Raw genomic sequence first — 23,906 nt, forward strand, 5'->3', positions numbered from 1 at the left:
TATGAGGTCTGGGCCATATTTTTCACAGGCACAGGGGCTGTGAAGGATTCCACCTCAGTTTTGAGGAGTGTGACATTTGCTTTAGTGAATAATTTTCACTGTGTTTTTCTGGCCATGGGCTGAGATCAGGATGTGAATATCCAGTGAGATTACTTTCTGGTCTGATCTTACCAGTGACTGAGGGATACACTTCTGATCTTGGGCATAGAGTCCCCATGTTGGTGATGATCAGGTCCAGTATGTTTTCCCCTGTTGTGGGAGTGGTAGCAAGTTGTTCCATAGCATTTTGGTTTATAAATTCTGGGAACCTTTGGGCGAGGGTGTTGGGGCTAGGGTAATGCTCCCAGTCTATGTTTGGGTAGTTGAAGTCACCCAATATAATGGTGTTTGGGGAGACCTTCATATTTTCATGTGTTCTCCAGTCAGCCAAGTGTGGTTCCTGGGTTTAGGAGGGTGGTCTGTAGCAGGCTATGAACTGGAAGGCGGTTTTAGCCACTGTTAGTTGCACATGGATTGTCTCAGATGCTTCATGCTGTGCTGCCAACCTTGGGGTGTGGGTATCTTTGAAAAATATTGATACTCACCCTCCTTTTGTAGTTTGTTCCATGTTTTGCAGCTGTAAAGCATGGTATGAGGTGTAACCTGTTAATGCTAGGGTGCTCTTGGGAGCCTTGAACCAGGTTTCTGTTACTGCACAGATATCAACATCCTCCATGCTGAGGAGAGTTTGGAGTGCATGCATCTTGCAGTTTAGACTTCTGGCATTGAGTAACATTACTTATAGTTTCTTATCCCTTGTGATACCTATGGAGGTGGGTTTGTGTTTTGAGCCTTACCTAAAAAAGGCACTATGGGGGTGACAAGAGCCTTTGGCAATATCCAAAAGGCCACAGGTGATAGGTGAAATCCATCCCTAGCGAAGCATCATGTCTTGTCGAGCATGTCATCCCAGGCTGACAGGCATTGTATCCCCATTCACTGACACCAATACTTAAGCCAATTGTAATTGATCATATTGTCTTCATATTGTGGCCTCGTGTTTGGTGAGGGTAGGATGATAATCAAGGTCATCAAGTTTGCATATAGTGCATGGTGGTAAATGCTGTTTAGCACTACCTAACATTGCTTAACACATGGCAATCATGCCTCAGGTGGTGCTGCAGGGCTACCTATGTCAGATGCACATACTGCACTCCCTATACATGTTTGGAAACAGGTAGTGTCAAGTTAGGCATCCCTTTTACTATATGTGCGAGTCAGAGAGAGGTATAATTTCCAGGGTTCCTACTGAGCCAGTGTATGTGCTATGCGTTGCCTCTTTGTCAAGGCCAAGGCATACTTGGCACGCCTCTTTCTGCCTACTGGGGCAGGCTCAGGTTGTTCCTCCTCTGAGTCACACTCTGCCTGTGATGGCCTTGGCACTGGTGGGGGGCTGTTTGGCCCAGGCCTATGCTGGTCCTGATGCAGCTGTTTTCGCAGAATCATATTATGTAGCATAGCACATACCATGACAATTTGGGTACATGTAGTTGATGAGTATTGCAAGGCTCCACCAGATGTGTCCAGGCACCAGAACCGTGACTTGAGCAACCCAAACACACGCTCGATTACATTTCGTGTTTGTGCGTGTGCCTCATTATGGTGTTCCTGTTCAGGTGTGTGTGCATTTCTGATGGGTGTCATCAGTCATGGCTCCAGTGCATAGCCAGCATCCCCCACTAAGTGACCATGTGGGATGTCCCCATTGGCAAATGTCTGGTACAGCTGTGTCAGATGTCAGATATGGGAATCATGGTAGCTTCCAGGGCAGCCAGCACACACATTCATTATTATGCCCTGGGCATCATACACGACCTGCCAGTTGATGAAGGGTAAGCCCTTGCGGTTAATGTAGCACCTACCCCGCTCACCGGCTGGTGCTTTGATGCATATATGCGTGCAGTCTATTGCACCCACTACCTCAGGGTATTCTGCTATTTGCTGGAAGAGACGCATATTGCTGGCCAATACCTCATGGGAATTGGGGAAATATACATGATCACCAACATGTGCTGACATGGCATCCAGGAACTGGTGCAGTACCCTGGATGCTGATGCCTGTGATATCCCCATCATATCACCAGTTGGTCTCTGAAAGGTACCTGTTGCTAGTATTCTTAGGCCAAAACATACCTTGGTTTCCACTGGGATGGGTTCCCCTCTGTTGGTTCTGTGTGTGAGGCATGGCCTGCACAGCTCAACAATTTGCTGCAGGAGGTCTCTGTCCACTCTATAGTACTCCACTATCTCCAGCTCATGTAACCCCTGGTAGGTGACCCTGGGCCTGTACACTCTTCTCCATCTCCTCACTGTGGGTTGTCCAGCAGCATTTGCATTGTCACCACCCTCAGCATGTTGCATATGTCGCCTTATAACAGCAATGGCAGCCCCTAGCATTTTTTGTCTGAGTGTAGCTTTTTCAGTTTTCACTTCTAGTAGCTTGCTCCAGTGTTGCAGTGTCTCTTGAGAGAAACAAACTGCACTGTTGTTTGCAGAGTTTTAATTGCTGGGCTGGGCTAGTGTTCTACCTGTGTAATTGCCTGATTCTGATTGTTTGCACCTGCTAGCTCTACTTGTATTCCCTGGTAGCTTCCTACTATTTGTTGTGCTTCCTTTTTCCTTTCTGTTTCCTCGGGGGAGCGACGTGCATACAAGCGGAAACGCACTCACAGCAGCTCACACGCATGCACACATGCTTAGATGGACTAAAACTTGCTTATTCGGGTTAAAACGTGTGCACACCAGCACAAACACGCTTTCAGGTCTTCCAACAGCCTTATACATGCTTACTCCAGCTTAAAAGCGCGCACTCAAGCTTCAACGCGTGCACTCTGAATTACTCGAGTTTACAGGCGCCACACACACACGCATACCCGCTCAGCAAGAAACTTTGGTGTTATCCACAGTATACACCTTCCATTTCTTGGCTTTCCCTGGCCTACCTGTTGACACACCTCTTTCCTTGATGTCTAACTGACAGCTAACACATGCCACTGTGCTCCAATGAGCTTCACTACTTTCATACATACCCCCTTGTGATGTCACCTATCTCCTACTCTGTTCCTCCCCATATCCTACTCCTACACTCCACTGACTGTGCTCATTTGCTATGTAAAAGTGTGATTCACTATCCTAACACTCATTTACATAGGATTGTCTACTAATGCTTGGTTACATGTCTTAGACTGGGCTTCTCCCCTTAGCAACCCCTACTTGGTGGCCATGTTGTCTTCAGCCTGCTATTCCCTTACATTGTCATTTAATAATGTTCATAAATTCCACATTTGTGGCTTTTATTGTCTTATTTTATGATTTTTATAGCGCACCCCGTTTGTGCGGCGCTGCGCTACGCTTAAACATCGGAAATCGCCGAAGAAAAAAAAATTATTTTTATTTTAATTTTGCATCTGGGAAACTTACCAATGGCCATATATTTGGCCATTGGCATGCTTCTTCAACCATATGCAATCTTTATTTGGAGCTGACAAGGCTCCATTGTGCTATTTGCAGAACAGTACTCAGTTGTCAACTGAGTACATTTCTGCAGCTAACACGTCTCCTACTCGGACGGGTTTGTGCTTCCTGGATCACAAATTTACCTCATTTGCATGCCTTTCGGCTATAAGTGAGGTAATTTGCATATCCCAGCCCTGTCCGTGTAGGAGACATTTTAGGAGCTCTCTTACATGCCCCTACAGGCTGTTCCTGGATCGCTCGTCGGACATGATGGCTGCATGGAGTCTTACTCTACTCGTAGACTCCGTGCAAGCCATCGTGAATCCGGCCCATTATCTTCCACAAAGTTGCATTTCAGTTTTAATATAGCAATGATGTGTTATTGGATCTATAGTAGAAAGCCCAGCAGCTTAAATTATGCAAGAAGACCAAAAAGGAAATACAGACGGGACAGATGGATAGAGTTGTAACCACATTTAGCCAGTAGAAGAGTGGCAGAACTATAGACTAGAATCCAAGAATTTGATCCTGAGGTTTGCTTTGAAGTATTTTGGATTTATGGTATATAAATAACATTTGCATAGATAATTACCTTTTCATATGATTATATGATTACAGTAAAACAACTATGTCTTAACATTTTGCCTCATTCTGGATACCAGAAGCATTGTTCATTCTAGGTACAGGAATGTCTTTGTGACAGATACTTTAAAATATTCCTTTAAACACATTTCACAATGCTGCAGCATTAGACATCTTTCATGTTACCATATGTACAAAGGAGTCAGTATCGTATCACCAAAGTTTCAAAACTTCGAACATCATATGGCCAAGACAATATGATTGAAGTTTTAAAACTTTAAACATTTTGAATGTAGATCACCGTACAGCACAGAATGGTAAATTTACTGTTTTCTTCACTGTAGTATGATCTGGGAGTTGGCATATTTCATTAACAGGGGAAGTGGGGGTGCAGGGGGTCTTGCCCTGTGCAAAAATGTAAAAAAAAAAAATGTATGTATTTATTTATTTTTTATTTTAGTTTCAAAGTTTCAAAACTTTGATCATATGGTCTCAGCCAATGATGTTCGAAGTTTTGAAACTTCGGTAATCCGATAGGGACCCATACAAAGACACTAAAGCTATCAACTTAAGCTGTTTTTTTTTTTCTTATCTCCTGAAGTATAAGACTTACAACATGTAGTTTTCTATAATTTTGTGTAGAATCCATAACTGAAAGTAAGCTTTTTTAAAATGTTCATTGAACAGACAAACACAACTGTGATATTTTTGTTTTATTTTCTCTTTTTATTATACTGCCTGCATAATGCATTCATTCTTTAAGTTTAAAATTTGACTTCTATGTTGCTTTTTATATTACCTCTATAATTTACTTAATATTTTAGTGCACATTTTTGATTTATATGTGATTAAATAAATAAATATAAATAAATAAACATGAAAATTAATTGAATTGCCATTTTTGATGTTTGACACTGTCTGATTTCCTCAGTAGCTTTGATGAGGCTTTTTAAGATGAGTTGAATACAGCCTTATCTCTTGATTATTTCTCCACCAAATTAAGTATGAGTTTTAAAGTACAAAAATATATATTTTTTAATAAGCTTTACCTTGGAGATTTTAAATGAAAGGGAATATAGTCCCAAGAGACAGAAGGACTTACCCATTAAACAAAGAAATAAATCACTGCTCAGCATAAAAGTCTAAAAAAAATATTTTCAAGCCTTGACTCATCACTCAGGCTTTATCAGAAGAAATGTGCAATATAGAATAACCACACTGGCATATATATATATATATATATATATATGCACAACACACTGTACACATGTGCGAATTGTCTATCTAAACATGCTTATTATGAAACAAAAACAATCTCTAAATCATGGCATTATTTTCAAAAATTACCTTTCATAAAATAACTATTGTTCATTAATATTAACTCTATTATTTTTGAAACATAACCCTATACTATTTTATTTATTTTAAACTCAGTCATTGGTTACTGGTGCCTAAACTACATCACAATTATGACTGTCTTAAATAGGCTTTCAAAGTAACACTTTTTTATTGTATTGAACCATAGTTAAAAAAGAAAACCTAAAGATTAGTGCAAACTATGTTATTCATGGTGCCCTTATTAATAGCATAACCATGATTATATGTGCATTCCCTTATGTTTTTTTATGTCTGCCTACATAAAAACATTACAGGCATACCTCTCAACTGTCCACATTTTTGCAGAATGCCTACATTTTTGCCTCATGTTTTTGGTCTGTTCCTCATAAAATTAGTGTTTTTCTAGCAAATCACTGAGGACTGAAGTCAGTGAATAATGATACATATCTGACTTTCAGACTTTCTATACTTCAGGAAATGCATGCTAACACAAACTTGTTATAATATCAACTTTCTAAGTTTATAAGAGTATTATTTAAATATATCATTGTTTCTGGGCCTTTCGCCCCCATTATTCAAGCCTTTGTCAATATTTCTTGAGCTAAGAAATTGAGAGGTATGATTATAGGCACTACACAAAGGGAATATGCCATACCTTTCCTGATACACCTAGCAAATGTTATTTTCTATGTGTGCAAAGGCTATTTTCTATTTGTGCAAATCCAAAGTACTTCCTAGTTTTCATTACTATTTAACATACAAACATTATGAAGAGCTCAACATTTATGTCCTTCACTCAGAAGACCTAAGATATCATTATTATTAAACACAAGTTTGTCATTAATGTTTTTGATCTTTTATATGTGACTCATGATGATCTCCTACTAATATCATCAAATTTCATTTCCACCTGCAAAACGTGAGAGTGTCTGATAATTATTTTTTTAATTCAGTATGAATCCATAGTATATTTCATAATACAATGAAAACAATTATGTTATCACATTACAGAATCTGTCTTCATAGTACCAGGAGCTACTGAATATAGTACCTAAATGTGAGGTAAGTTCAGCTTTCACTCTGACCTCATATGTATGAATATATGCTTCCAACATCAGTGACCATTATAGCCTCTCTGATGAAATTTCCTCATAATAATTCATTATTGCTAATATTTCTAAATATATGATAGAAATATGCCTAAGTAGTATTATATTTGACATGCCCTGGGTGGTCACTGTCATATTTCAGTTTCATATTACATTCAGTTGAGGGGTTGAGCCAGCCATCATGGAGTAGACAACTTCACTTTACTGGCTCTGATTTCTTACTCCCTTTCAATAATTTGTTGAGAATTAAACAGCTTTGAATGTTCTGTTACCAGACTCTATTTTATTGCTAAAGCTTGAAGGTATGGCCTTTAGAAATGGCATCACACACACTCCTGCATGCAAAAAAAATCAAGAGCTTAAACAGTGACATGTCACAAGTCATTGTCTCTGAAACTGGAACTAAGCTAGATAACTTTATTGAGCTTTTGACTCATATATTAACTGATACCTCAGGCATTAAGGCTGACAATTCACAAATCAAAGCTCAGTTTGAATCATGTGCAGATAAGATTACTTGTTTGTAGAAAGCTATCAGCCTATAAGCAGAGCAAAATCAAGAATGTTCAGCCAACATTATTATGCATGACCAGGCCATTCATTCCCTGCAAGACAGAATAATCTCTCTTGAAGACAGATGTCATAAAAATAATTAAAGGCTGGAAGGGCTTAAAGAGGGAAATGAATGAGGTGATCTGATCAAATTCCTTGAGAAGCATCTCATGAAAGCATTGAATTTACCTCCAGTGTCTTTGAACACTATCCAAAGGGTCCACAGCTTGTTATGAATAGAGTGTATCCACCCAGGCAAGTAATTTTCCATCTCCTTAATGAAAGCAACAAATCCCATATCCTGTCTTCTACCAAGGACGAGAGACTGTTTTTGCTTTGTGGCCAGAAAGTTTTTTTGTATCAGGACTTCTCTGAAGAGACAATTCAAGCTAGGAAGGCTTTTCTATCAGCCTGCCAACTTTGTTATAAAAATAGATTCCATGCCTACTTGAAATACCCTGCTATTTTGTGTATCAAATGATAGAATCAAACAAAAGCCTTCTAGTCTCTTCTCCCAAATCTGCTCTGGCCTTTTTTCATTCTCATTTAATTATTGCTGCTCAAGAAAGACAATTGATTATTTTTCTTATTTCTAGTGCCATAGTCCCCATTTGTCATAGATACAATTAGAAAGGCACCAATATGGACCATGGAGGCAGCCTCTATTTGCGTATCCCCATACCATCACCCTGAAGAAAAGAAGTCTTGGGGAATCATCCCTTAGTGCTAAAACAGAAGCACCTCATTGACTATATTAGCAAGAGAGTAAAGTGCTTTTTGTATGAGAACCCCCCCCCCCCCACAATAAAGTATGGTGAGAAGCCCTGAAATCAGATTTGGAGAACCTTTGCTCTGGGGCTAAAAGAATGTTTCTGGACTCAATACAAATTAAGATGTCTGCACAAGGACATATGACTAAAGAGTTCTGGAGTAAGTACAAATCACCTAGATTCAAAGTTCCACTTTTGACATACAGTATAAAACTGCCCACCAGCATCTAAGTATTCCCCTCAAGGAGAGAGCCCAAGTTTTCCTAGAACATGCTCTGGGATAAGTATGAACACCAGGTTCATTGCTCATACACTTAGATTAAGAAAAAGCCAAGCAATCATACTGGGAGTTAGACCCTCCTTTAGGGAACATGTAGACTCCACACCAGAAGAGACACTGTTTTATATGAGTTCTTTAAGAAACTTTATTGCAATGTCAGTATCTATGAAAAATTAAGCAGAGCTTGCTTACCCTATATCTATTCAGAAAATGAAACAAGCCTTATTATCCTGATGAAATATGACAAAACATTGACAACAAGCTTTAGGTAATACATTTTTTAAATTATTGTAACAGAAGACAGAAATCTAACATTAATAATAATATGGGCAATGTAAGACAAAAAAAATTCTTTCTCACTAAATTTAATACTCTCCCTGATGCTATAGCTAATTTGGTTAGGACAAATTAGTCTATTATCTGCTTTGATGTTTTGAGGTCCAGTCTTGTGTATTTAGTGCCCACTATTTCTCATACTAGGGGCAGAAACTTATCTGATATATTAGTACATAATTGTCTTTCTAATAAAATTATATTGTATTGTACTATACCTATTTGTGGTAATGGTACTTTAGCGTGTCAAACTTATTCTGTTTGTAATAATGTTGCTAATTGTTTCCCAAGGATTAATGGTTTGAATTATACTCCCGTTGCTATATTTCCTTGTTGTCCAAAGCAGGTTGCTTATATCTTGTCTTGACCTTGTAGGCTATTTTATATTGGTGAAACTAAAAGAAAGTTTAACAACACAATAAAGGAACAACTTAGAGACATACATTAAGGTAAATAATATACTACTGCAGCTGAACATTTTACTACTGTCCATCATAAGAATGCTGATGCTTTGTTGGCTAATATTTTGTTACAAGTTAAAGTTAAGGAGACAGAACACTATTTGATTAAGCAGAAACGTTTATACAAGGAAAGTGTTTGCATTTTAAAATATGATACTCTAGTACCTAAAGGGTTAAGTAAGGAAGTTAATTGGAAATATTTAATTCATTAATAATCATTTGATTTGATTGATTGATTGAGCCATAAACAATATAAGTTGAAAATGTAGTCTTTTATGCATCACTTCCTTTGAAGGTTGTTTAGCTGACGTGCTAGAAGTATCTAGTTTATGTGCTATTAAGCTAAGAATTGTTTTTATGTCATATTTTCATCTTTTCTTGCTTCACTGAAGTTTTGTTGTCATTTTTAACTAAGTTTGATAATCCTTTGGGAAAGGGAAGTCTCGTGGATCAAACGGTCTGAATATGGGACTTCATAACTCTCTTAAAAATCTCTTCCGTCCATCCCTTACTAGTTTGTTTCACTCTTTCCTGCTCACCCCATTTATCAACTGTTCTTCCACCCGATCCAGTATAATAATAATACCTAAGCTAGGTACAGATAACACTCTACCAAACAATTACAGACCTATCTCTCTTATTAACAAAGACATCAAGTTGGATGACAAAAGTCTTGCCCAAAGATTAGACGCAGTACTACCTAATATTATTTTAGGCACACAGGCAGGTTTCTTTAAGGGTAGTAGCAGTGCAGACCGCTCTCATATGCTTCTATTACATTTTTTTGAAGGTCTCAAACATGCCTCTGATCCCATATCAGCACTTTTTGTACATTTTGAGGCCTTTGGTTCCATTAGGTGGCCATACATTTGGGTAGTAATGCAGAAAATCGGCTTTCCCAATGAATATTTTAAATCTGTCCAAGTGTTGTACCATCACCCCCAAGCTTCTGTCCTTACAATTAATAAACTATCTCCCCTTTTTCTCTTGAAAAATGCTGCCATCAAGGTTTCCCTCTCTCTCCCCAGTCATTTTTTAACTAGTCACAGAGACATTAAACAGACTTATTAATGAACTACCACAATTACCGGTTGATTTCTTCATAGTATAGATACAGACAGAAAGATGATTGTGTACTTCTTATTGCAGATCTCTTGAACACTATAGCAAAGGTTTATGATTAATTCAAAAGATTTGATAGTTGAATTGGGTTTGAAGTTAAATAATACTACAACTGAGATCTTTCCTGTCAATTTGGTGGCTAAAAATCTGTGTTCCAGAAACAGAGTCAAGAAATTCACCTTAGGTCTTCAATCTTAGCATGAATTGTAGAATTCATTTTGTGGGCAAATTAACAGTTATGATCAGTGGCTCAGTCATATCCATCTGTGTAATACATAAAGTGTTCTGATTACTCTCCAGAATCAAGAAAATGACAATCTTGTTATGCAACTGCTTTGTAGTGCATGGAGTGTCGTAATTATCCTCCAAAATCGGAAAAAAAAGCATGAGACCCGACCATAACAGACTTTCAAAGGTATGTAACAAATGTTATACACCCCCTAAGTGCTGTTACAGTTGAGTATAAGGGAATTCATTCACTCTCATCATATATTTCCTCCAATGTCCATGTAAGTTTACAGATGTCAGTCTGTAAGTAACTTATTGAAATCAGGGCAGTATTTAAAAAAAAACTGTCCCTGACTATTCTCCTTACTTGCTGTCTATACAACAGTATTTTGTTAAAGGTTTATTGTCTCTAACAGCTACTACAGGAAGGAGACAAAACATTATACATTACAAAGAGTTATGATCAGGTTTCATCGATCATAACCTGTTATTACGTGTTCTCAACATGGATTCCAAAATTCACTCTGAAGGTTCATTTTCGAGATTCATTTTTTTGGTAGTCTTGTCTTGAACACAAAATAACATGGTTATGATTGAAGACATGATCATGACTGTCTAAGTTATGCTGTAGCCTCAAGACTGAGCATCAACTGCATTCACCATGAATCAGCACTAGGAAATGGCAACTGTTTTAAAACCTTTACAATACTTAAAGCTGCCTCACAAAAAGACAGACTGAAAGTTGAGTAGCTTTTAAAATTCTTAGCCTGCTAGAGGGACACCTAGCCTCTGGCCACTGTCTAGAAGCACTTGACAACTATGTGGAAGTGCTAAGTGTTTATGGCTTTCAAAACTGAAAAAAAAAAATTGGCAGTCATACACATTTTTCCTCTTTACTAGTAGTGATTACAAATAGGTTAATTTGCTTTCAGCGTAAGGTGATTTTCTTGACTATTTCTTGAACACAGAGATTTAGTCATTGAAGTGACAGGCACAGTCTCATTTTTGACAGTATTTAACTTCAAACCTGACCAACCACCAAAGCTTGCTAATAGGAATACCATTGAAGGGGTCTGCAGTAAGAATTACTCAATTGCCTGTAAACATTAAGGCAGGAGCATCTATCCCATGAAGAGACCAGCTGGTAACTGTGGTAGGATTATAATTCTGTTTAGTGGTTCTGTGCCTAGAAAAGAAGGGGCTGGGAAGAGAGGAAAGGTTTGTTGGCAGCCTCCTTCAAGCAAAAAAGGGGGAGATAGTTTATTATTTGTGAGGACACAGACTTGGGGTGATGATACATAGCTTAAAAATGTAATAAATCCATCTCATCTCATCTTCTGCATAACTACACAAATGTATGGCCACCTAATGACTGTTTTTCTCCAGTCATAACCAACTTTTTATTTGTTCTTGACTTCTGCTCTTGAGTTGAATTTCTTGTCATCCATGCTTCAAACACACCACAAGTCTGTTATGACTGGAAAATAACCATAATCCTCAGTGTAATACATGAGTAGCTTCAGCTGTACTAACATTAAAACTATATGTAAGCCTGAAATGCCTTAACAGTTTGAAAAGCTGACACACACTTTACTTTGTAACACAAATGAAATCCAGAAAGCTAAAAGCACTTATTATCAACCGAAAACTTAAAGAGCTGTTTGACACTTTGTTGTGCCACACTTGTGGTTTGTGTGACAACACAAAGTGCAATACAGCCTTCAAGCTGTCTGTAGCTTTCCAGTGCATTTCTGTGGTAGCTGTTGTCTGTGTAGCAGTGAAACGTTTTCTAATAAGAATTTACAGCTCGTTATAACAAGCTTGTTACAGCTAGGTTATCACTTATGAACCTCACTGTAAAACTTATTTTTCTCAATTTCAGAACATAATCAATGTATCCACGTATATTATTCTGATATGATTGGAATGAATAGCTAGTATTTAAAACATTACAGTGCACTCAGAAGATTCAGTCTCAGTTTGTTATTTATGTGTGAAATTTTAAGAATAAAATTACAGTCAGCAAATTTATTACATTTAAATAGAGTAAGTCTATGAGATGTATTCTTATTCAGCTGTGTGATCTTGTTATAATGGCTATACGAGCAAGTAAACATACAAAAAGCTGAAAGCAGATGAGCTTATCTGTCATGTCTTAGTCAGTGTTCCAGAAATCCACAAAAATGTTTCATTAGGACCTACTATCTCAAGAAGAAGAAAAAGTATGATGGAGAAAATATTTTTCCAGATGATAAACTGAAACTCATTTAAAACTGGCTACACTTTGTAAAAGAATATAAAAGAATTTTACCTTGTCTTAGCCAATTGTAAATAGAATTTTATATCAAGCCATAGTTTATATAAAATGCATTCTTGAGCAGTGTAAAAGCAGTTTGTTGTGTTTTATCAGAATTTTCTTCTTCACAGTATATCAGTGTGTTGTAAATGCTGTCTGTTAATTTCACAGGTGCTGGAAAAATACAATTTGCCTGATGGTCAGTTACATTATCAGTTACACATTAAAGACATTCTATAGCTCATTAGGAAGTCTGCTAGTTTCATAGTTTCCTTTCCATACTTTACCCTGAAATGAGGCAAACAGGATTCTACCTGAATGGTTCCTAACTAGTTTTATTTCTTTAAAAGGAACCACTGTTTCTATTACCAGATCCACTATCACTATTGCATCATCGTTTGGTGCAATTCACATTTGTAAAATGAATGGAGGGTAGGAGTCAAAGCAATTGTGGAACTGGCTGTGGGGGCAGAATAGTTTGTGTTAATAATGTCTGGTTTTCTTTTGCTGCTCCAGTGCATAGATGGTTAAAGCCCTGACTATGACCTAGGCAACCTGAGTACAATTAGTAGTTTGGGCATTTCCTGGGGTTGGCAGGGAGGATGGGATATTCCTATCTTGGAGGGAGATACATGCTGATGTCATTCCAGCTGAGTGCTAGCAGAGGCTGGTGCTTAGGGAAGTTGGACATCAGGCTGGGGGATGGGATAGATGGACAGTGCATTCCCCTTAGGGCCCAGGGGCAGAGTACACAGTAATTTCCTTATTCCAGCCAGTCATAACTAGGCACATAGGGGAGGGACATAAGCCAGTAAAGAATCCCCAGACATGGTGGATGATGGTAGGTTTCCCAATGCTTGACCCACACTTCCTCTGAGGTTAAGTATATGCACCTACACTGATGGTGAGCCAGGGGGTGATGTTTGCCCTAAACCTGTCTGCAGTAGGTTGCCTATAGCTATGGTGTATGTGTGTATGTGGTGTAATTGGCCACCATTACAGAGTGGTTTGTGTTGTCGCCTCTGAGATTGAAGACATATGTGAAGACGGCCTTGTGATTGCCCTTGGTGGATGTGTCCAATTTGTACTCATAGTTAGCCTTACAGTAATCCATGTGGGACCTTATATGCTAGTTCAGACAAAGCTTGACTCACTGCCAAGTTGGTGCCTGCTCCTACTCTGGTCTGTACAGCCAGCACAGTGACCACTTATGTGGTTTGTGTATTGCTGCTGTCCAGCAAAATGGATTACTCTACTTTGGTGGAGACAGGTTTTACAGGTAAGGTATTGCTGAGTCCATACAGCTATGTCAGTGGTCATATGACTGTTTGTAGTAGGCATGGACACAAGGTCATAACACAGTTGAACACCTCTGAAATTTCAACCTGATAATCATGCTTATTCTAGTACCCATGTCTGTGTCAGGGCAATGCAACAACGAGTAGCTGTAGAAATTTAACTCTGTTGGATGCACAGAAACTGAGATTACACATGTGCACAACATGTACAGCTTATTTACCTGACATTTTGCATCCTATGTCTGTTGTTTATGAGGGAGTCAGGTACACCTACTCATAGATAGATGTGCATAGGTAATACCTGATATACATTTCTGTTCTATGTCAGTATGGCACACTGTATTTACAATCTTGCCGCTCAGTCATTCCTGTCAATCTGTTAGAGCAGGACATCTGTAGGATGCCACACATACATGGGGGGTGATGGGCCAAAATTAGCGACACTTTCTTAATATTGCTGTAACACACTTATGTCATTTGATAGCACAGCAGCCTTTGCATTTACAGACATACCCTGGAGGATGTTGGATGCTCATATGGGTGGAAGAGAGGAGAAAGGCTAGGAGTGTGTTAGTGAGGGTAGGAACTTTTAATGTTGGCAGTATGACTGGTATGGGGACAGAGCTAGCTGATATGATGGACAGAAGGAAGGTTGATATATTGTGTGTGCAAGAGACCAGATGGAAGGGGTGTAAGGCTAGGTGTATCAGAGTCAGGTCCAAATAGTTTTATCATGGTGTGGATGGGAGGAGAAATGGTGTAGGGGTTATCCTGAAGGAAAAGTATGGCACGGGTGTTTTTGGAGGTGAAAAGGGTGTCAGATAGAGTGATGTTAATGAAGTTGGACATGTATGGCATAATGATGACTGTTGTTAGTGCATATGCTCCACTAGTTGCGTGTGCGATGGATGAGACAGAAAAATCTTTGATTGAGTTGAGTGAAGTGGTGATGACTATACCCAAGGTTGAGAGAGTGGTGATTTGAGCAGCTTTCAGTGGGCATGTTGATGAAGGAAACAGAGGGGATGCGGAAGTGATGGGTAGGTATGGTATTAAGCAAAGGAATGCAGAAGGTGAGATGGTGGCGCAATTTTCAAACATGATTTACATGGCTATGGTGAATATATATTTTAGCAAGACAGAGGAGTATAGGGTGACATACAAGATTGGAGGGAGATGCACACAGGTGGATTATCTCCTGTGCAGGAGTGCCTGTATGATGGAGATTGGAGACTGTAAATTGGTGACAGGGAAAAGTGTAGTTAGGCAGCATGGAATGTTGGTCTGTGGAATGACGTTGTTGATCAAGAGGGGGAGGAGGAGGAGTGTGAGGACAGCACCCAGAATCAAATGGTGGAAACTGAAAAAGGGTGATTATGATGCTGAGTTCAGGGAAGAGTTAAAACAGGCAGTGGGTGGCAGTAAAGAGATTCCGAATATCCAGGTAACTACAGGACATCTAGTAAGGGAGATGACTAGAAATGTGCTTGGTGTGACATCTAGACAGAGAAAGGAGGACAAGGGGTCCTGATGCTTAAATGAGGAAGTACAGGGGAGTAAACAGAGAAAGAGGTTGGTGAAGAAGAAGTGGGGTTGTCAGAGAGATGAAGAAAGTAAACAGGAGTATAAGGAGATGGGGTGCATAGCAAAGAGAGAGGTGGCAAAGGCTAAGGATGAGGAGTATGAAGGGCTGTATGAAAGGTTGGACACTAAGGATGGAGAATAGGTCCTGTACCAATTGGCTAGACAGAGGGACTGATCTATGAAGGATGTGCAGCAGATAAGGGTGATAAAGGATAATGAGGGAATATACTCACAAGTGAGGAGAGTGTGTTGAGCAGGTGGATAGAGTACTTTGAGGGGTTGTTGAATGAAGAGAATGGGAGAGAGAGTAGGTTGGATTATGTGGGTATGGTGAATCAGGAAGTGCAGCAGATTAGCAAGGAGGAAGTAAGGATAGCTATGAAGAATATTAAGAATAGAAAAGCTGTTGGTCCAGATGACATACCTGTGGAAGCATGGAGGTGTTTAGGAGAAATGGCAGTGGTCTTTTTTAACCAGATTGTTTAATATAATCTTGGAAAATGAGAGGATGTGTGAGAGGTGGAGAAAATGTGCTTGATTACCAATTATAAGAATAAGGGTGATGTGCGAAGCTGTAGTAACTATAGAGGGATAACATTGATCAGTCACAGCATGAAATTATGGGAAAGAGTAGTGGAAGTTAGGTTAAGAAGGGAGGTGAGGATTAGTGATAAGCAGTATGGTTTCATGCCAGGAAAGAGCACTACAGATGTGATGTTTGCTCTGAGAGTGTTGATGGAGAAGTATGGAGAAGGTCAGAAGGAGTTGCGTTGTATCTTTGTGGACTTAGAGAAAGCATATGACAGGGTGCCTAGAGAAAAGTTGAGGTATTGTATGAGGAAGTCAGGAGTAGCAGAGACATCTGTAAGAGTGTTACAGGATATGTACAAGGGTAGTGTGACAGTGGTGAGTTCTGCAATGTGAGTGACAGGTGCATTTACGGTGGAGGGGGGATTACATCAGGGATCAGCTCTGAGCCCTTTCTTATTTGCAGTGTTGATGGACAGGTTGACAGACAAGATCAGACAGGAGTCCCCATTGACTGTGATGTTTGCAGATGACATTGTGATCTGTAGTGAGAGTAGGTTGAGGAGACCCAGGAGAGGTGGAGATATGCTCTAGAGAGAAGAGAAATGATGGTCAGCAGGACTAAGAAAGAATATATGTGTGTGAATGGGAGGGAGGATAGAGGAATGGTGAGGATATAAGGAGTAGAGTTTGCAAAGGTGGGTGAGTTTAAATACTTGGGATCAACAGTTCAGAGTAATGACACCTGTGGGGGAGAGGTGAAGAAGAGAGTACAGGCAGGATGGGGAGGGTGGAGAAGAGTGTCAGGAGTGATTTGTGACAGATGAGTACCATTAAGAGTGAGAGGAAGGGCTACAAGATGATAGTGAGACCAGCTATGTTATATGGGTTGGAGACAGTGGCATTAACAAAAAGGCAGGAGTCAGAGCTGGACGTGGCAGAGTTAAAGATGTTAAGATTTGCACTGGGTGTGATGATGGTGGACAGGTTTGGGGATATGTATGTTAGAGGGTCTGCCTAGGTTGGACGGTTTGGAGACCATGCCAGAGAGTAGTGGGATTATGTTGGTTTGGACATGTGCTGAGGAGAGATGCTGAGTATATTGGGAAACGGATGGTAAGAATGAAGCTGCCAGGTAAGAGGAAAAGAGAAAGGTCTACAATAAGGTGTATGGATGTGGTGATAGAGGTGTGGCAGAGCAATATGCAGAGGACAGGAGGAAATGGAGACAGATGATCCACTGTGGCAACCCCTAATGGGAACAGCCAAAAGAAAGAGAAGGAGGTGTTGTAATGTCAGTCTTCACAGGTTTCCAAAGATTTGCCAGACATAATACTACTCTATGAGTAAATGACTACAAATATTTGGCACACATATGGTCAATGTGCTTAACACTGGACAGTTGAATGGTATGAGCTCAGTATATCACATGCAGTTCAACACACACATCTGCAACAGTATTTCACTATGCAAATACCCTGTATAGGTCTCTCACATTTCTGTGACAGACATGTATATCATAGATGTAATCACAATTAATATATGGATATCTATGACATCCCAGTAAATGGCCTAAAAGTGTCACAGTATTGTTCAACACACACACTCCAGTAGTAGTCATATGTGAACCATCTTTTCCTGGGGTGACTCAGGGGCCTGAGCTGTGATTTATGTCACTGCAGATAGACCCAGTTGCTATGGCCATAGGTTCTGATCAGCAATGTATCAGTACAGCAAGTCTTGCAAGACATATTTGTTGTACTTCCTATTTCCCATTATTACATACCCACTACTGCATTCTATTACATGCTTACTAGTTTGACATACCTTTTTTTTCCAAGTATGGTTGGTTGTAATCCATTATGTGTAGCTTGTTTCTTGGTCTGTGTGTGTGTGTGTGTGTGTGTGTGTGTGTGTGTGTGTGTGTGTGTGTGTGTGTGTGTGTGTGTGTGTGTGTGTGTGTGTGTCTCTCTCTCTCTTTCTCAGATGTAGGGTATACATCTGTTTTGCATAAGCAGCAGCTTGCTTTTTGTAGGTAATGCTCCTGAGCAGCTGATGACCTGTGCACCAACTAGTGTCCCCTACTTGCTAAGTGCATGCAGAACAGCTGTTGTGTTGTTCCTATAGCCAATGGCATGGCAACACACTTCTATAATTGATAACTTCATGTGGACCTTGCCCTTTTCCTTGCCTGTGAAGAGGACTTCATGGAGGTGTGTGAACAGTAGCATCACAGAGGGTAGTTGGAAACACCTCTTACAACACAAACTGTGGATACAGCCCAACATACCGCGGGAGAATGATCCAGATATAAGGACAGAATGTAAGTATTGCTGTTATACAGTTGAATTAATGCTAGTTTAACAGGGTTTGTGTGGACATGGCTTTTCTGGTTGATTTTAAGTCTGATAGTTGTTATATGGTTGACATAACTCTCAACTGTAGTGATATCTGTCTATGTCCCTAGTTTCGGCCCATTTTCCCCCCATTTGGACAGCCTTTGGCCAGATTTCTTGCACTAAGAGGTTGATAAGTATGGTCCTGAGGTATGGCTCCACTACATGTTATGAGTATATATATATATATATATATATATATATATATATACACACACACACACACACACACACATATATATATATATATATATATATATATGTTTATGTTGTATAAATTTTATATGTATATCTCTGTTTATATTATGTATATATTTTGCCATATATATATATGCATCTCCATACATACATGTGTATATGTATAAATACAAACCCTGACTGATTCTATGGAATCTTTTCCCTACTGTTGAATGACTCTACTGCATGATATGTTTGAAAAAGCATCACCAATTCTTATAACTCAAATGGTGTAGTGGTGCATTGCTCTGACTATGGTGTACATGGCTCTGGGTTTGAGACTTGGCAAGGTTGATTATTTTATTGCTAGGCAGAACAGTGGCTGATAGAAACAGAGTGATTAAACCAGTTTTAAGCAGTTGTAAGTGGGTTGGCATGGGATGTCCTATGGTGTTGAGGTTTTACAAAATATGTTGGTTAGTCATGAACAACACATTTCAAGATTAGTTATAACAGTATGCATGGGTGTTCCAATTGACCCCATAAAACAGATTTGAAACAGTTGCATTGCAGGTATTCAGCAAATAATTTCTTCTAATAAGCTTTTTACCTGGTGGTATGTAGAGTACAGCTCTTTCAGATAACAGTCACAAGCAAATTATGTTGTGCGATAATTATCTTCTTTATATGAAAGTCAGTCATTGCCAAACTTTGTCTCAGTCACAGTGTAATGTATGGATATTGCTAGGAGTTCACTACTTCTAGCCCTCCAGTTTATTGTCCCAAGTATGCTAACTCTCCATTAATCCTATTTAACACAAGGGACACTAGCTGTATAAATGTGTGTCTATAGTTTTGCCCTCACAGGTCCCAGAATTACTCTCTGTAGTGAGTGATAGTAAGAATTACAGTGGTGTACCCCCCCAACAGACATTTCACATGACCCCATTTTAACAATCTTTGTTTAAATATTGTGGCACTAACAAATCTCAGCTATTATCTAGTCTACACAGCTTTATTTAGTACCTTCAACATATATGCGATGTACATGGCACTGTATAAACCCTATCAAGAAGCAGGAAAATAAGAGGAGTCACAGATTTCAGATGCATTCCCCTAAAGCCTGGAACTCCCTTCTCACAGTCCATCAGGTTCCCAAACCTCACAAATCCTTTTAAAAATCGTTAAAAGATTGTCTAACTAACTTGTCCTTCATGTAGCAGACCACTAACATCTATACATAACACTTTATTTTCCTCTTTCTTTACTTTTTATTTCTTTCTTGATAAAGTCTTGTTATAAAGCATCTGTGTTATTGTATATGGGCATATTACAAACGTCTATTCCTCAAAATAAATTTTTCTTATGAATTTACCTTTTTGTTTATATTTACTTACTTCAATAGTTAGTCTTTGATGCTTTGAGTCAGTGTTCTGCATTTTTCTTTGTTATTTTTAAATAATATGCTGCCAAAAGCTGTACATATAAAACCAGTTAACATGGATCCAAATTGTAACACTGCAGATCGCAGACTATTTCATTGCACCCACAGCCCTGAATTAGAAAATCCTGTCACAATGAAAGCAGAACCAGTCTTTCTAATTAAAATACAAAACTCTTTATTTTTTGTTGGGAGGGTAAATCTCCTCATGACCCCCATTCAGAAGGCTATTTTCCCTCATGTACATTATTTAAAATCAAATCTGAAATCAATGCAACTTGTAATAATGAGACATAACCAGAAAAGTACATAAGCGCCCCTCACCTTCTGAAAAACACATTGCTTAAAGCATATAACTTCCTGAATCCATTCTGTTAGTGAACCTTTGATGACAGCAGGAATGGGAGTCATGCCTTATGGGAAAAAAATGTCAGCCTCTTTGGATCTGACCAGTGCACCATTCCTGGTAAACAAATACAGAGTAATAATTAAAATCTGCAAGGACTGACACTCTTTTTTCTAAGTTACATTGTGCTTGTTTTTAACTGGTTAAGCCATTAACTGGAAAATAATTTCAGTAGCTTTTATCAAACTCTTTACACATAATGAGGATAAGCCTTGTAAGTGTGCATTAAACATATTAATTCTGCTTCAACAGGGTGTATTTAATAATTGCTGATTATTCTCTGTACATAAAGAGATTTATGAATAGTTCACATAGTTTATATTTATGTTTTGGTTATTTGAGGTTTGAGTTTTGGTCGTGGAGAATCTTGGAAGCAAATGAGAAGGTTCACCTTAACTACACTGAGGGACTTTGGAATGGGAAAGAAAACCATAGCAGACAGAATAGTGGAAGAGACAACATACCTTATAGAGGTTTTAAAGTCTTACAAAGGTGAGTGACTGTTTTTTTTTTTTATAACTGAACATCACCATGAATATACCTAACTGGAAAGACTAAAACAAAAAATTATATAATAACATTAGGTCAAGAAGAAAGAAAATTACAGTTTCAAATTTTGAAATATAGAAATTGGGACTGAATGTGAGCACATCTATATAATGACAATATAGTACAGCCCAGCTGAAATGGTAAAATATCCTGTCAGCAATATTAAAACATGTAAAGCATAAAACACTTCATTATATCCATACAGTAATATAATAATAGTATAATATGATATAACATAATTTCAGGAAGCAAATGAAATGGTAAGCTGATGTCCAGCATCACAAAGAAATGGATAACTTTGATTAAAATTGTGTGTGCAAAGTAGTAACACAATAAACCATGAAGATAGATTTTCCAATCCAAAGCCAATGTTTCCACTAAGGTTTGCTTTCCAAATCTTTAATGCTAGGACTATAATAAAGGTGATTCTCCAGATGAATTTCATATCATCATCATAGACATAGATGGAATATGCACATTTATTTACATATATTTATTTTTATGGATGTTTGTGACAAATGACTGATGCAGAACTAAAATCTGCAATATTAGAGTGGAACCAAAACACAATACCACATGTTTAATCCAAGGTTTTATACAGTCAAAAAACATAGAAAGGTGAGCTTGTAAGGTTCTATGATCCTTGATGGTACCAGCAAATTTATGTGACTGCAATCCAACTGACTTGTAAGCTATACTTCTAGCTTCAACTTAAATACTGTTCTTGACCACTGAAAAACAAAAAAATAAATATTCACACTGATCCTTCTGCAAGTTTAAATAATCCTGTTTATTTCTTTATGAGTGCTTTCATCATAAAAGACTTTGTCTTGCATTCACAGATCATTATGAAACTAGTGAATGTGATTTAAAACCATATCTCAGTTTCTGAATACATCTTTAAATGCTTTAAAATCTCAGACTCAAAGGTAGCAAATTTGTTCCTTATACTATATGCTGCATATGGCCTACTGGCAAAACCTATGATTTATCTGAATCTTCTCTCCCAGAAACTGTCAGCATTCCATATCTTATTCACTTCTGTCTCTTTTCTTTTATGCAATGTCAAAACGAAGAACCAAGTTTATTCTGCAGAGCTTTCGGGTCAAACACCCTTCCTCAGTGCATTATAAAAACAAGTTACACATACGTTTTAAATAGGAGTATCATTGAATCACATGTCAGCCAGCTAACCTATCACACATTCTCTCCCATCCACCCCCCGGTATAATTATTATCTTCTTCTTCTTCTTTTGGCTGCTCCCATTAGGGGTCACCACAGCAGATCAACTGTTTCCATTTCTTCCTGTCCTCTGCATCTTGCTCTGTCAAATTAACCACCTGCATGTCCTCTCTCACCACATCCATAAACCTTATCTTAGGCCTTCCTCTTTTCCTGTTACCTGGCAGCTTCATCCTTAGCATCTTTTTCCCAATATACTCTGCATCCCTCCTCAGCACATGTCCAAACCAACATAATTTTTTTATTTTTATTTATTTTACATTTGTTAACCGGGAAAGTCCGACTGGATACATGTCCATTTTCAGCGGAGGCCCGGGGAGAAAAGCTCCAAGTACATAACAGACATATGAACATTGTTAATGCAAAAAAGGAAGATAGTGGAGTTCTAAATACAATATAAAGATACATCACATCTTGGGAAAAAAATAACAGCAGCATATAAAAAAAAAAAAAAAAAAAAAAACATAGGTCAGTTACAAAGGCGAGGCACCTTGTTAAAAAGCGGTTAAGGATAGTGAGGTAAGAGAAGGGTAAATGATAGTGGTTAATCAGGTTTGGAACAGGGACATTGCCAGAGAGTATTGAGATGGGGTTTAAGCTTTTTTTTGAATTGTAGAAGTGAGGGTTCTGAGGTGAGCATGGTCGGTAGGGAGTTCCACATTTTACCTACAAAGTTTGAGAATAGAGAATCCCCAGCAGAATTATTGGCTTTGGTAGTTTGAGCTAAGATCTTATTGGAGGAGCGTAAAGATTGCAGGTTAATATAGGGGTGAATGATGTTTTTCAGAGCTGGTGTTTTCTCTGGGTGATACAGTATCTGGTGAGCCGTTTTGAGTTGGTTGAAATGGAGTTGGCTGGAAAACTCTAACCACCCTAGTTGCTTCAAGTTAGTGCAGTGGTGCATTCTAAAGGTGGAATTTGTGGCAAATCTAGCTATGTGATTGTAACAAGAAGCAAGTTTGTTAAGGGTTGTCTTGTTTAGGTTTGTAAAGAGGGGAGGCATAAAAAGGTTGATAGTAGGTGTGTGCTGGCAATTGTAATTTTAGCGTGAGGAGTGAGAAAGTGTTTTACTTTATAGAGAGAGCCAAGCTTTTTATTGACTGTTTTGATGGTAAGATTGAAATGGGTGTCAAATTTAAGGGAGTTATCAATGGTAACACCTAATAGCTTTGTGTGAGCTTCTGGTGATATAGTGATTCCATTGGAGGATGTAATAGAGAAGGTGGGGAAGAGTCTTGTTAGTGGGTGAGAAAGTAAGTAGTTTTGTTTTGTTGGGGTTGAGAACTAGTTGTCGACTTGAGAACCATTTTTCTATTAGGTTGAAGGTGTCTTGGGTTGAAGCAGTGAGGTCTGCCAGGTTGGAGGCAGTGCTGATGATAGTCGAATCATCTGCATATTGAATGCATGTGGCATGGGGGTGATTGTGGGCAGGTCATTAACAAAGATGGTGAAGAGAAGAGGGCCAAGAATAGATCCTTGGGGAACTCCAAGTGTAGCAGGTAGGCATGTAGATAATTTGTCCTGCCATAGAACAGCCTGTTGCCTATTGGACAGGTAGGATTGGAACCATTTCAGCGTGGAATTGCTGAGTGATAGTTTTTAATGTATGGAGGAGTTGAATGTGGTTCACCATATCAAAGGCCTTGGAGAGGTCTAAGAAAAGAGCAGATGATAGTTTATTATTGTTTCTGAAGTTATTGATGGTATTAGAAAAGGAT

The 23,906-nt window shown here is 38.7% G+C and overlaps 1 protein-coding gene across 1 annotated transcript in view; it reads left to right on the forward strand.

Moving 5' to 3' along the window:
• Positions 1-23,906, forward strand: part of LOC122816799 (cytochrome P450 2K1-like) — a 627,013-nt gene that overhangs the window by 198,602 nt on the left and 404,505 nt on the right. Inside the window, exon 3 of the mRNA XM_044089826.1 lies at positions 20,739-20,888. Coding sequence (XP_043945761.1) covers positions 20,739-20,888 — 150 coding nt within the window. The remainder of the gene's footprint in view (positions 1-20,738; positions 20,889-23,906) is intronic.

This window comes from Protopterus annectens, chromosome 12.part0, assembly GCF_019279795.1.
Source record: "Protopterus annectens isolate FY-2018-M chromosome 12.part0, PAN1.0, whole genome shotgun sequence".
Lineage (NCBI taxonomy): Eukaryota > Metazoa > Chordata > Ceratodontiformes > Protopteridae > Protopterus > Protopterus annectens.